The following is a 15,596-nucleotide window of genomic DNA, read 5'->3' as shown; positions in this document are numbered from 1 at the left end:
TAACAGAAATGGAATAATGTGTCCCTGAACAAAAGGGGGGGGGGTCAAAATCAAAAGTAACAGTCAGTATCTGGTGTGGCCACCAGCTGCATTAAGTTCTGCAGTGCATCTCCTCCTCATGGACTGCACCATATTTGCCAGTTCTTGCTGTGAGATGTTACCCCACTCTTCCACCAACGCAAGTTCCCGGACATTTCTGGGGGGAATGGCCCTCACCCTCACCCTCCTATCCAACAGGTCCCAGACGTGCTCAATGGGATTGAGATCCGGGCTCGTCGCTGGCCATGGGAGAACACTGACATTCCTGTCTTGCAGGAAATCATGCACAGAACGAGCAGTATGGCTGGTGGCATTGTCATGCTGGAGGGTCATGTCAGAATGAGCCTGCAGGAAGGGTACCACATGAGGGAGGAGGATGTCTTCCCTGTAACGCACAGTGTTGAGAATGCCTGCAATGACAACAAGCTCAGTCAGATAATGCTGTGACACACCACCCCAGACCATGACGGACCCTCCACCTCCAAATCGATTCTGCTCCAGAATACAGGCCTCGGTGTAACACTCATTCCTTTGACGATAGACGCGAATCTGACCATCACCCTGGTGAGACAAAACCGCGACTCGTTAGGGAAAAGCACTTTTTGCCAGTCCTGTCTGGTCCAGCGACATTGGGTTTGTGCCCATAGGCGACGTTGTTGCCGGTGAGGGCCTGCCTTACAACAGGCCTACAAGCCCTCAGTCCAGCTCTCTCAGCCTATTGCAGAAAGTCTGAGCACTGATGGAGGGATTGTGCATTCCTGATGTAACTTGGGCAATTGTTGATGCCATCCTGTACCTGTCCTGCAGGTGTGATGTTCAGATGTACCGATCCTGTGCAGGTGTTGTTACACGTGGCCACTGAGAGGATGATCAGCTGTCCATCCTGTCTCCCTGTAGCGCTGTCTTAGGCATCTCACACTACGGACATTGCAATTTATTGCCCTGGTCACATCTGCAGTCCTCATGCCTCCTTGCAGCATGCCTAAGGCATGTTCACGCAGATGAGCAGGGACCCTGGGCATATTTCTTTTGGTGTTTTTCAGAGTCAGTAGAAAGGCCTCTTTTGTGTACTACGTTTTCATAACTGTGACCTTAATTGCCTACCGTCTGTAAGCAGTTAGTATCTTAACGACCGTTCCACAGGTGCATGTTCATTAATTGTTTATGGTTCATTGAACCAGCAATGAAGGGAAACAGTGTTTAAACCCTTTACAATGAAGATCTGTGAAGTTATTTGGATTTTTACGATTTATCTTTGCTGAGTTTATGTGTGTATGTGTCTGTCTGTGTGACTGTCAGTGGTAGAAAAAGTACTACATTCTCATTCTTGAGTAAAAGTAAAGGTATTAATAGAAAATGACTCAAGTAAAAGTTAAAGTCATCCAGTAAAATACTACTTGAGTAAAAGTCTTAAAGTATTTGGTTTCAAATATATTTAAGTATCAAAAGTAAAAGTACAAATAAATTAGGCAAACCAGACGGCACAATTTTAAAACATTACGGATTGCCACAAACTCCAACACTCAAAAATACTTTACAAAGCATTTGTGTTTAGTAAGTCCACCAGATCAGAGGCAGTAGGGATGACCAGGGATGTTCTCTTGATGTGTGTGAATTGGACAATTTTCCTGTCCAGCTAAGCATTCAAAATGTAATGAGTACATTTGGGTGTCAGGGAAAATGTATGAAATAAAAAACGCATTATTTTCTTTAGGAATGTAGTGAAGTAAAAGTAAAAGTTGTAAGTAGTACTTTAAAGTATTTTTACTTAAGTACTTTACACCACTGGCGACTGTCTGTGTTGCATTCATGTTGGTGATGTTTGTTTATTCTTATCCGTGTGAGACTCTCAATCCACAAACACGTAACCCTCAACCAGCATAGACAACTGTATTTAATCTGTTTAAAAGCAGACTGCTCAGCGGCAAATAAATAATTAATAAAGAATGATGTACAAATGATTCAGAACCACAACATTCAAACGGGGGACCTCAATACACAACATCAAACAGGGGACCTCAATACACAACATCAAACAGGGGACCTCAATACACAACATCAAGGGCAGAAGAACAACCACAAAACATTCACAACCTTGCTTCTACCCACGGAACCCTCGCTAACTATGAGCCATATCTGTAATTGTACACAGTGGTCGTTCTTACAGTGTACAGTTCCAGGGTTCAGTCTGTGTGTTTGTCTGCTGTGTCAGTCGAAGTCTGCCTCCTGGCCTCATCCAGCGCCTCTTCTAGATGGCAGAGCTGAGACAACTTCAGCTGTTCTATACCCCCCCCCCCCCCCCCACACACACACACACACACACACACACACACACACACACACACACACACACACACACACACACACACACACACACACACACACACACACACACACACACACACAAACAGACATAGATACATCACAGTTGCACACCCGATGGTGCTAATAGCCCATGTTAAAGTCTATTGTGTTTACAGTCTACAGTCATCGGAGTTTCTTACCAGCCTTCAGCAGCTGAGACTTGGCGTTTTCAACGCTCTCTATTTCAGCAGGCAGTCTGTCTGGGCTCTGGATGGAAGACATAACACTTAGTATTCACAGATCTGGAAAGACTGGATATGTGAAAGAAACATGGAAGAAGCTTCTCTGAAATCTTTCCGATTTCTCACAGGTACAAGCAGACAAACTCACAAAGACAGAGTGCAGGTTCTTATGCTGCTCTATCAGCTGCTGGAGCTGGTTTTCAAACTTCATCCTGTCCGAAAAACACACACAATACATAGTCTGATCTCTCTAATGGCTGTTGGTTCAAGCCCCCATTCTGACCGTTCCCCCTGTACCGCTACATAGTTACCGGTGTTTCCTGTGTTTGAGCTTAGTCTCCTGGATCTGACATCTGTACTGTTCTATCAGGTCCTCACTCTTCCTGTTAAGCTGCTGCTGCCTGTGAACAATGACACATACACACTTTACTTGTTCAGGTGCTGGACAGGAGATGAGAAATGTCGGCCAGTGTGATATGCTTCCTGCCACTGTGATTTATTGAGACGCACAGACCGACGTGTCTTATGAATGTACATTTAACCTTTATTTAACTAGGCAAGTCAGTTAAGAACAAATTCTTATTTAAAATGACAGCCTACTCCGGCCAAACGTGCGCTGCCCTATGGGACTCCCAATCATGGCCGGATGTGATACAGCCTGGATTCGAACCTGGGACTGTAGTGACACCTCTCGCACTGAGATGCGGTGCCTTAGACCACTGTCTTTGTCAGGCCCTACAGAATTGAGCGTTCAAATAACTCACAGTGGGATCATAGCAGTTCATTTCTTTACCAGCAGCAGCTTTCTGACATATGCCGTGTTTTCATCCTGTTTTGTCAGGATTTTTAGAGTCAAAGTTTCCACCTGCAGATGTGTAGAGTTGAACCAAACACCAGATGTTGCTGAATAACTCCTCACGTCACAGGTTCGGTTCGGTATGTTAGTCCATGATGCCAATTAATCCATTGTTCTGTTTTCAAGTCTTTCCCTTTGTATATGATTTAATCTTAAACTGACTCTGAATAGAGATCATGTCCGCTCTAGGCCTGCATAAACATGAAGATATGCTGCCATCTAGTGTTTGATCTGAAGAAGGGATCTGGTCTGGAAGCTGGCTACTTGAACACATGACAAGGAGACTGGAGAGAGGGGAAGGTGCATACCAGGCAGGTGTAACTGCTCACCTGGTAGAGTCCTGTTCCATCTCTTCACACTGGAACTGCAGCACCATGCACGACTCTGCGATAAAAACATCATCATCAGTTTTAAATTGACAAAAACCACTGTAAACGTATTACCTTTGAGAGCACTATGGATTTCAGGCATAGAAGGGAATAAGGTCTACTGATTTTGGTAGTAGGTTCATTCATGTATTGTAATATTCGGTAACTAGAAAATGAAGAATGACTGACTGATAAATGGGATCAGATATTTGAGACTGACCACAATCATCAGCTCTAACATCAGCATACCATTGAGATGAGTCAGTGTGTAATATAACGAACCCTGAAAGTCAAATAAGACAAACGTCTCCACTAAAGGCTAACTCTATTCTAACCCAATCATCATTCTGTTGCCATGATGTCATGGCAGGAATCTCTCAGTATTTCCAGAATGGATACTTTTCTCAAGACAAAAATAGAAATGTATCTTACTTTTTTAACAACGCGAAGAGAAAAAAAACCTATAAAAATAAGTGGACAACCTTGTAAAAATACTATAACAACTTAATACAATGCCTAGCAACCTTTTCTAGCGACGTTAGCCTCATTATAAGCTGTGCTAAGGCCATAAAAATTAGGAGGTTGTGTATCTCTTTAGTGGAAGGTGGAAGGTTGAGGACATTACTTTTACGATAATCTTTAAACTTTTCCGTTTTTATTTTTGAGAAATGTGAGGGGCATCTGTTAAACGTTGAATAAAATGTGTAATGGCCTTCATATAAAAGTGAGTGTTCTGTGTGTTGTCACTCCACCTTCTTTCTCTTTTTGGACTCCCTCCAGTTGGTAAGCTTCCGTCTGTACTGGGGGAAGAACAAGTGATGCTGGTGTCATCAATGTTGTACACTTCAGGACTACGAGAAAACCAAAACTACTAAGCATCACTTTATATTTTTCTAAACTGTTCCAATACTTTAAACAAGAAGCCTGTCTTCGAAGTAGATCTCTGATCTGAGATGGCTGAAAGCAGATCATTTCCCCCCAATCTAGTCATATTGGATGACTGATTACCCAAAGGAAGCCACCCACTGGTTGAATCAACATTGTTTCCACATCATTTCAATTCAATTAAGTGGAAACCATGTTGAATAATGTTGAATTGATGTCTGTGTCCAGTGGGAAGGGAAGAATAACAAAGGATGTAGCTAATATTACTTAGTATGAGAGCAAAACCAGATTTCTTCAGGGTTTCTTACGGGCATCGAGTTCTTCCTGCAGAGAGTCTCTGAGTGACTGGGCCTCTTTCACCTCCTCCTCTATAGCTCTCTTACCTAAGAGGAAACACCAAAAACACATACATCCACACCACACTGTATGCATAACCACACTTCTACTGACACAAAACCATTATGGCTTGCAGGATGCTATCTTCAGCGAGATCAATTATGACGAAAAATACTTCATCAAATTTTTGTTATTAGCCTGAGTTCTTCATTTATCATGTATATTTTAAACCCTAATCAACCTTGCTCTTCCATTAGGCATATATGATGAATTTGTAGTGTGGAAGGGGTTAATAATAGCTACCTTGTTGCATCCTTTTAAGTTTATTCATCAGCTGCTCAACTTTGGGCTCGACATCTTCATGCCCACCTGAAATATATATCAGCTTGACATCTTAGGACATTATTCTCAAGGCAAATATTTGAAAACATTTTTGATATGAGATATATCTAGCAAAGTCAAACATTTTGTATGTTTGCCTGACATTACCCTCTTTCGTAGAAGGTCTAAGGACATCCTCAACATTAAAAGATGAACCTGTAAAGAAACAAACAAGTGCTATTGAGAAATAACCATAGCTAACGTTAGCTGGGAGGGAAAGGCTTGGAAGTTAGCTACAGTAGCTACTCCACATTCAATAGATATCTATAGTATCTATCTGCAGTAGTTAGCTAGCTAGCTAACTTCTTATCAAGTTGGACACCAAGTACACTTCTAAAATATATATATATATATCACTAGCTAGTTAATTATCACTAACCTACATACACGCTCATTTTGAATACTTTGATTTCTCCTTCCAAAAAGAGGGAGAAAACGACCTTTTTATCGTGAAATAAATTCTCATAACATTTAAAATATAGATAACTGTCTGCGGTCTTTCCCTCAGGGACGTTATAAATTGGCGGCATTCGACCTGTGATCGCAGCGCGCGGGGCAGGGCCAGATGGGACAACCTCGCCCCGTTCCGCGACAGGTGCCCGATGGGCCAGCAGCACAACGACAGGGTTCTCTTTGTGTACTAGCAGAAAGCTTGTGATTATTTTTGCTATTTCATGTTCTTGTTGCCCATAAGAGGTATATCCAGACCTGCTTTCACTTTCTGAAAAGTGTTGAATATTTATTGATTCAAGACATTTCAGCTTTTCATTTTTTATTAAACATAATACTTAAAAAAACAAAAACATAATTCCACTTTGACATTATTGGATATTGTGTATAGATCAGTGAAATCTCAATTTAATACATTTTTAATTTAGGCTGTAACATAACAAAATGTGGAAAAAGTCAAAGGGTGTGAATACTTTCAAAATTTCAAATCAAACTTTATTTGTCACATGCGCCGAATGAAAGTGTAGACTTTACCGTGAAATTATAAAAGCCCTTAACTAACAGTGTAGTTCAAATATTTACCAAGTAGACTAAAATAAAAATTCATAATAAAAAGTAACACAATAAGAGTAACAATAATGAGGCTATATACAGGGGACACCGGTACCGAGTCAGTGTGCTGGGTACAGGTTAGTTGAGGTAATTTGTACATGTAGGTGGGGGTGAAGTGACTATGCATAGATAATAAACAGCGAGTAGCAGCAGTGTACAAAAGGAAGGGGAGGGGGGGTCAATGTAAATTGTCCGGTGACGATTTTATTAATTGAGTGCGGTAGCAGAGAAAACAGACTGGAGTCTCTGATAATTTTATGAGCTTTCTTCTGACACTGCCTATTGTATAGGTCCTGGATGGCAGGAAGGTGAGTATTTTTGACATTAAAAGGTAGACTCAGTGAAATGATGTTGCCACGAGCAGCACCACAGATATCGGCACCACAGATAAGACTTCGCTCTCACACAGTATCGTCCCATGTGCACGGGTTCGCTTCACGTAATTCCAGCGTGATAGCCACGCGACTAAAACAGAGGAGAAGTTGAGCCTCGCGCTTCAAATCTCTTAGTTTTTGAGGAATTTGACCCACTGTGATGTTTAATTTTTGCATTTACGTCATATCCCTGAGTCTATAACAAATATAAAATGTAGAAAAAGGCAACAAAGATGTTATTTTACTTCTTCATGGTCTAAAATTCAAAAGGCAATGGCACATCTGAGCTATCTTTGTTGCAGATGCATGGTAACAGATGAATACTCCAACCCCATTGGATGCATTGAACGGATGTGGGTGGAGCAATGTCTACACAAGGGTGCAAAATAAAAACAATCACAAAAGCTCTGACGAAGGCCTTAAGGCCGATACGTAAAGCTCAATAAAGAGCAGTGAGACGAGCAATGGGAAGTGTGTGGGTTTCTTCTTTTCTCTCACTTCTTCATGGTCTCTCGGGAAGGTGGTCGTTGAAGCTGTGTTTCACAAACTGAGGCAGTGTTCAATGAGTAGTTTATCTCCCCATCTTGTCAGCAGCAGACAAACAACTTAAAACAAACAAGTCTTGTCTTGTATAAATCTGAATTGGAAACAGAGCTGAACTGGTGAGTTGAATTCGTGACAGTTGTATGAAGTCATGAAATCCAATCACATGCTTACAGGGGAGGTACCCATGTTTACAACAACCCAAAATCAGCACTAAAACCAACCGAATGCAATCCAGTGTATAATTAAGCAATAAGGCCCGAGGGGGTGTGGTATATGGCCAATATACCACGGCTAAGGGCTGTATCCAGGCGTTGCATCGTGCATAAGAACAACCCTTAGCCGTGGTATATTGGCCATATATCACACCCCCCCGGGCCTTATTGCTTAAATAAAAAATGTCTGGAAGGCGGTTTTAACCAATCAGCATCTAGGATTAGACCCGTCTGTTGTATGAAAAAAAACAGAAACCAGAGTTTATAAAACAAACGCACCTGTCCATTTAAAACAACAACAAAGTCAGTGTCTGAACCACCACTAGAATAATCATCCGTGGTGGTTGTATGTATGGTGTGTGGTAGTTAGACCCAGGGAGGTCCTGGAGCTGCTCAGGGACCCAAGGCGGGGATGTGCACCCAATAGCCTACTCTGTGACAGGGAGGGCTGGGGAGGATGACTGGGCCGAGCCGGGGGGACGGGAACTCTCCATGTCCTGGAGGGAAAGGCTGTGGGGGAGGTCGGGGTCTAGATCTCTGTACTCCTGTGGCTGCACGCGCCCCCCCCCCCATGCTCCTGAGGAAAGGATCAAGGTATGGATGAGGTGCAATCCCCTGGGTGAGTGGATAGCGAGTGAAAGGTAGGGGCTGGAGTTTGAGCCCAATAGGTTTAGTGGGAAAGAGGTGTGGGCCAGGGCTGGTCCTGATCCCATCAGAGACAAACTTGGTAAGGGTCACAGTTCATTCTGTGGCCCTCTGGGTATTTTTAATTTTTATTTCACCTTTATTTAAATAGGTAGGCTAGTTGAGAACACCTTTATTTAACCAGGTAGGCAAGTTGAGAACACCTTTATTTAACCAGGTAGGCAAGTTGAGAACACCTTTATTTAACCAGGTAGGCAAGTTGAGAACAAGTTCTCATTTACAATTGCGACCTGGCCAGGATAAAGCAAAGCAGTTCGACACATACAACGACACAGAGTTACACATGGAATAAAACAAACATACAGTCAATAATACAGTATAAACACGTCTATATACGACCTGGGTGTGTCTCGTTACCCTGCAGACCTGTTCTATAGGTGTCAGGGGTCAGCTGTTTGGCTCTGTAAGACCACGCTCCTCTGAACTCTGACCTCTGAATTCACACAACTGCACCTGCTGCATGGCTGCTATGTCACCCATACGAATGCTCATGTCTCCTCTGTGAAGGAATGGCCCTGCCTGATCCCTATGAAGTGCTATGTCATGTCTGAGAGCTGCTGTGTCAAGCTGAGCTCCTGTAAACCCCTGCGCCTGGTTCTGTTGTGGAGTCTGGCCTTGCAAATACTGTTGGTGGTGAAAGCCAGAGTTTCTCTCCCTCTCTCTCAGCTTTCCTCCCCATTTCTCCCACTCCACCATGACCCCCATTTCTCCCCCTCCAACTCCTTCCTGAATTTCAGCTCTGCATTGTTTCTCTTTCTCCATCAACTAACAGTCAGTTAGCCCCGCTCCTGTAGCATACAGTTGTCCCTTCTGCTGTTTGGTACATTCTGTCAGTTGATCTCTCTCCTGTTTGGTACATTCCGTCAGTTGATCTCTCTCCTGTTTGGTACATTCCGTCAGTTGATCTCTCTCCTGTTTGGTACATTCCGTCAGTTGATCTCTCTCCTGTTTGGTACATTCCGTCAGTTGATCTCTCTCCTGTTTGGTACATTCCGTCAGTTGATCTCTCTCCTGTTTGGTACATTCCGTCAGTTGATCTCTCTCCTGATTGGTACATTCTGTCAGTTGATCTCTCTCCTGATTGGTACATTCTGTCAGTTGATCTCTCTCCTGTTTGGTACATTCCGTCAGTTGATCTCTCTCCTGTTTGGTACATTCCGTCAGTTGATCTCTCTCCTGTTTGGTACATTCCGTCAGTTGATCTCTCTCCTGTTTGGTACATTCCGTCAGTTGATCTCTCTCCTGTTTGGTACATTCTGTCAGTTGATCTCTCTCCTGATTGGTACATTCTGTCAGTTGATCTCTCTCCTGATTGGTACATTCTGTCAGTTGATCTCTCTCCTGTTTGGTACATTCCGTCAGTTGATCTCTCTCCTGTTTGGTACATTCCGTCAGTTGAGCTCTCTCCTGTTTGGTACATTCTGTCAGTTGATCTCTCTCCTGTTTGGTACATTATGTCAGTTGATCTCTCTCCTGTTTGGTACATTATGTCAGTTGATCTCTCTCCTGTTTGGTACATTATGTCAGTTGATCTCTCTCCTGTTTGGTACATTCTGTCAGTTGATCTTTCTCCTGTTTGGTACATTCTGTCAGTTGATCTTTCTCCTGTTTGGTACATTCTGTCAGTTGATCTCTCTCCTGTTTGGTACATTCCGTCAGTTGATCTCTCTCCTGTTTGGTACATTCTGTCAGTTGATCTCTCTCCTGTTTGGTACATTATGTCAGTTGATCTCTCTCCTGTTTGGTACATTCTGTCAGTTGATCTCTCTCCTGTTTGGTACATTCCGTCAGTTGATCTCTCTCCTGTTTGGTACATTCCGTCAGTTGATCTCTCTCCTGTTTGGTACATTCTGTCAGTTGATCTCTCTCCTGTTTGGTACATTCCGTCAGTTGATCTCTCTCCTGTTTGGTACATTCCGTCAGTTGATCTCTCTCCTGTTTGGTACATTCTGTCAGTTGATCTCTCTCCTGTTTGGTACATTCTCTCAGTTGATCTCTCTCCTGTTTGGTACATTCTGTCAGTTGATCTCTCTCCTGTTTGGTACATTCTGTCAGTTGATCTCTCTCCTGATTGGTACATTCTGTCAGTTGATCTCTCTCCTGTTTGGTACATTCTGTCAGTTGATCTCTCTCCTGTTTGGTACATTCTGTCAGTTGATCTTTCTCCTGTTTGGTACATTCTGTCAGTTGATCTCTCTCCTGATTGGTACATTCTGTCAGTTGATCTCTCTCCTGTTTGGTACATTCTGTCAGTTGATCTCTCTCCTGTTTGGTACATTCTGTCAGTTGATCTCTCTCCTGTTTGGTACATTCTGTCAGTTGATCTCTCTCCTGTTTGGTACATTCTGTCAGTTGATCTCTCTCCTGTTTGGTACATTCTGTCAGTTGATCTCTCTCCTGTTTGGTACATTCTGTCAGTTGATCTCTCTCCTGTTTGGTACATTCTGTCAGTTGATCTGACAGAATGTGGGATGGGGCTGGGTGGAGGCATCTATGGTGGGGAGTGAAGGGGGAAGGAGTGTGAAAGGGAGGTTTCCAGGCTGAAGGAGTTTCTCTCCAGCAGCAGGGGACCGTCAGTCATAGACAGAATCCCCTTGAACACCGGCTCACAGCGAATCACCATCGATGGAACCCCCTGTAGTCCCGCCACCTCAGAACCACCCAGTGATGTCTGACCTCCATCTGTGACATAATCAGGGGTCGGGGAAAGAGAGGGGTCATGCTGCCATGGTAACGCTGACGCAGGACGCTTTAGTGAAGCACCTTTAGTGAGAGAGGAGAGAGAGAAAGAGAGGAGGGGACAAAGAGGGAGACGGAGAGAAAGAGAGAGGACACTCACAGAGAAGAATGATAAATGGCAGTAGAGTGTGAGATGAACAGATGAAGACATTTTACAGGACAACCATTAATGGACAGTTTTCTTCTACAAGACCCAACCACCCCCAATAGACAACAGCAACCTGAGTAAAAACATGTAGCAGGGGATGATTCAGAGATAGAAGGAAGTAACATTAAACAATGAATTAAGCCAACTGTCAAATAGGCATTTCCCACATGGTGGTGCCCAACCAAGACTTTAACCACCAGTACAAAGTTTGCGTATCATCCCATGAGGTTACACATACACTGAAGCTGGAGACTCATATCTCCCTCACTAACTTTAAGCAACAGCTGTCAGAGCAGCTCACAGATCAATGTACCTGTACATAGCCCATCTGTAATATAGCCCATCCAACTACCTCATCCCCATACTGTATTTATTAATCTTGCTCCTTTGCACCCCAGCATCTCTACTTGCACATTCATCTTCTGCACATAAATCACTCCAGTGTTTAATTGCTATATTGTATTTACTTCGCCTCCATGGCCTATTTGTTGCCTTACCTCCCTTATCTTACCTCATTTGCACACACTGTATATAGATTTTTCTACTGTATTATTGACTGTATGTTTATTTATTGTAACGGTTTTCTTCCTGAGAAGGAGTGGAGGACCAAAATGCAGCGTGGTTATTTATAAACATCTTTAATGAAAGATGAAAACGCGAACACTATACACAATAAGAAAACGAGGCAAAAACTGAAACAGTCCTAACTGGTGCAAAAGAGACAGGAGCAACCACCCACAAAACACCCAAAGAATATGGCTGCCTAAATATGGTTCCCAATCAGAGACAACGATAAACACCTGCCTCTGATTGAGAACCACTCCAGGCAACCATAGACTTACCTAGAACACTACACTGAACACAACCCCATTGACTACAAAACCCCAAGACAAAACAAGACACATAAATCACCCATGTCGCACCCTGGCCAAACCAACATAATAAAGAAAACACAAAATACTAAGGCCAGGGCGTGACATTTATTCCACGTGTAACGCTGTGTTGTTGTTTGTGTCGAACTGCTTTGCTTTATTCTTGGCCAGGTCACAGTTGTAAATGAGAACTTATTCTCAACTAGCCTACCTGGTTAAATAAAGGTTAAATAAAAAAAATAAAAAAAATAAACATGCACTCACCAATCAGGGGCTTTGTTTCTTGGAAAAACCTCTCCTCCTTCCCTGAGCTGAGTTGTGATTGGACAGAAACACTCTGCCGCAATATAGGGGACTTCTCTGATTGGCCAGATGAGTTCCTCCGGGCAGTCGGACTCCGGGCAGTCGGACTCTTCCATAGGACAGTTTGGTTATCAATCCGGACAACAGGCGTCTCAGGTTGGACGTAGAGCCTCTGAGTTGATATAATGGTTCTCTGTGATTGGATGGCGAGATACTCCGACTGGACTGATAGCTTCTCCGATTGGCTCTGGAGATTTCTCTGCTCCCACCCAGTCCTGATGGCATGCAAGAGGATGAGAGCTGGAGGAGATGAAAAGAGATAGAGAGGGAGAGAGGGAGAGATAGTATGGACAGAGGAAAGGAGGGAAGGGGAAGAGGAGAGGACAGAGTGAGTGAGGTAAACAGAGGGATGAAAGAAGAGGAGGATATAGACCGACCATCGATGTCACTGTGTAACGTCATCTCCTCATAAATGGCAGCATCCAACTCCAGCACCTAACAGAAAGACAGGAGATTTGTACACACACACACACACCTGTCCGCACAAACACCACACACACACCTGTCTTGTGCACACACACACCTGCCCACACAAACACCACACACACACCTGCCCGCACAAACACCACACACACACCTGTCTTGTGCACACACACCTGCCCGCACAAACACCACACACACACCTGTCTTGTGCACACACACACCTGCCCGCACAAACACCACACACACACCTGTCTTGTGCACACACACACCTGCCCACACAAACACCACACACACACCTGTCTTGTGCACACCATCTTAGACAAGCATGCTCTGTTCAAAAAATGCAGAACGAAGAACAGATATAGCCGTTGGTTCACTCCAGACCCGACTGCCATCGACCAGCACAAAAACATTGCAACTTGCAACCTGCCCGTTCCTAGGCCGTCATTGAAAATAAGAATTTGTTCTTAACTGACTTGCCTAGTTAAATAAAGGTTAAACAAAATAAAAATAGAACAGTGGAAATGAGGTTGATTGCATAAACTCTAAACATGATGTTGATCACTGTAAATTAAACATTTTGTAATCAGAAATATTACCATTACAAACATGATGTGGCTCCTGACGCCAGCCTTACTGAGACGACACACACACACACCTCACACACACACACATGCACGCGCACACACACACAAACACACACACACACACACACAGGTCAAAGTAGACACATTGGTCAAATACCCCATACATGTATCACACACATACAAACACACACACACCTCACACAGGTACACCGCCTCAGAGTCCCCGCCGAGCGTCACACACTCTGTCACGCAGCTCAAACCTGAAAAAAAACGCACACACACACACACACGTCAAAGTAGACACATTGGTCAAATACCCCATACATGTATCACACACATACAAACACACACACACACACACACATACAAACACACACACACACACACACAGGTCAAAGTAGACACATTGGTCAAATACCCCATACATGTATCACACACATACAAACACACACACACCTCACACAGGTACACCGCCTCAGAGTCCCCGCCGAGCGTCACACACTCTGTCACGCAGCTCAAACCTGAAAAAAAACGCACACACACACACACACGTCAAAGTAGACACATTGGTCAAATACCCCATACATGTATCACACACATACAAACACACACACACACACACACATACAAACACACACATACACACACACATACAAACACACATATACATACACACACACATACAAACACAGCTGTTCCTGACCGATGATGGGCCGCAGTCTGTTCTTGTTGTTTACTGAGGGTGATGGACAGCAGGCTCTGCCCACACACAGCTACGTGACAATGAGAGAATGAATGAATGAATGACAAGATGAATGTTGAGAACAAAAGATGTTGAGAACAAAAGACCGACAAACACCTTGCCAAAGCTACAACTTACATCTCCTTATACAGTGGGGCAAAAAAGTATTTAGTCAGCCACCAAAAGTTCTCCCACTTGACCAAATACTTATTTTCCACCATAATTTGCAAATAAATTCATTACAAATCCTACAATGTGATTTTCTGGATTTTCTTTCTCATTTGGTCTGTCATAGTTGAAGTGTACCTATGATGAAAATTACAGGCCTCTCTCATCTTTTTAAGTGGGAGAAGTTGCACAATTGGTGGCTGACTAAATACTTTTTTGCCCCACTGTATACTGTCAACATGTACATTCTCATTGGTCAGTACAGAAACATCAGGTCCGTTATATGACCAACATCATCATTACCAGTGGAGAGGTGAGCACTCTAAACTAGCCTCATCGTCATCATCATCATCAGTGCTTCTGTCTGCTGTGTAGAGTTCAGAGAACACTTGAGGTGTGTGAATGTGTGAGGCTGAAATCGAGGAAGTCACCAGAGTGTGTCCAAGTGTTCCAGGTGAAGCACCATTGCTGGACCTGGAGACACACACACACACACACACACACACACACACACACACACACACACACACACACACACACACACACACACACACAAAAGTTATTCAGAGTCACAAGGGGTTAATGTCTTTAATTATGTCTGAGTGTTGGAGTGTGCCCGTGGCTTTCTACACACAATGCAAGAAAATTGTGACGTCTGGTTTACTTTAAAGGATTGGACCCTTTTTTTTAAAATGTTCCTAAAATGACATAGCCAAATCTAACTTCCTGTAGCTCAGGGTCTGAAGCAAGGATATGCATATTCTTAATACCATTTGAAAGGAAACACTTTGAAGTTTGTGGAAATGTGAAATGAATGTAGGAGAATATAACACCTTACATTGGGTAAAAATATAATACAAATAAAGTGTTTTTTGTTTGTTTCTTCATCATCTTTGAAATGCAAGAGAAAGGTTGCAATGTATTATTGCAGTTTAGGTGCACTTTAGATTTTGGCCACTAGATGGCAGCAGTGATCAAATGAACTATTGCATTACTGTTCAAAATGTTGTATCAAGACAGCCCAAATGTGCCGAACTGGTTTATTGATACATTTTCATGTATATAACAGTGCACTCTCCTCAAACAATAGCATGGTATTATTTCACTGTAATAGCTACTGTAAATTGGACAGTGCAGTAAGATTAACAAGAATTTAAGCTTTTTGCTCATAGTGAAATAGTATTTTACTGGGTGACTTTCACTTTTGCTTGAGTCGTGTTCTGTTAAGGTATCTTTACTTTTTA

At 43.1% G+C, this 15,596-nt stretch overlaps 1 protein-coding gene across 1 annotated transcript; it reads right to left on the bottom strand.

The window, feature by feature from the left end:
* Nucleotides 1–2,222: 2,222 nt before the first annotated feature.
* si:ch211-199g17.9 (uncharacterized protein LOC108180085 homolog) lies at nucleotides 2,223–8,802 on the bottom strand. Its single transcript, XM_064979083.1, has 8 exons — nucleotides 8,742–8,802; nucleotides 5,334–5,399; nucleotides 5,003–5,077; nucleotides 3,771–3,825; nucleotides 2,897–2,986; nucleotides 2,734–2,797; nucleotides 2,544–2,610; nucleotides 2,223–2,320 (listed from the first exon to the last, which is right to left on the bottom strand). The coding sequence occupies exons 1-8, from the start codon at nucleotides 8,800–8,802 to the stop codon at nucleotides 2,223–2,225; spliced, it is 576 nt and encodes a 191-aa protein (XP_064835155.1).
* Nucleotides 8,803–15,596: the final 6,794 nt, after the last annotated feature.

Source organism: Oncorhynchus masou, chromosome 12, assembly GCF_036934945.1.
Source record: "Oncorhynchus masou masou isolate Uvic2021 chromosome 12, UVic_Omas_1.1, whole genome shotgun sequence".
Taxonomy (NCBI): domain Eukaryota; kingdom Metazoa; phylum Chordata; class Actinopteri; order Salmoniformes; family Salmonidae; genus Oncorhynchus; species Oncorhynchus masou.
The sequence above is the reverse complement of the archived record's forward strand: the minus strand, read 5'-3'. Positions and strand labels throughout refer to the sequence as shown.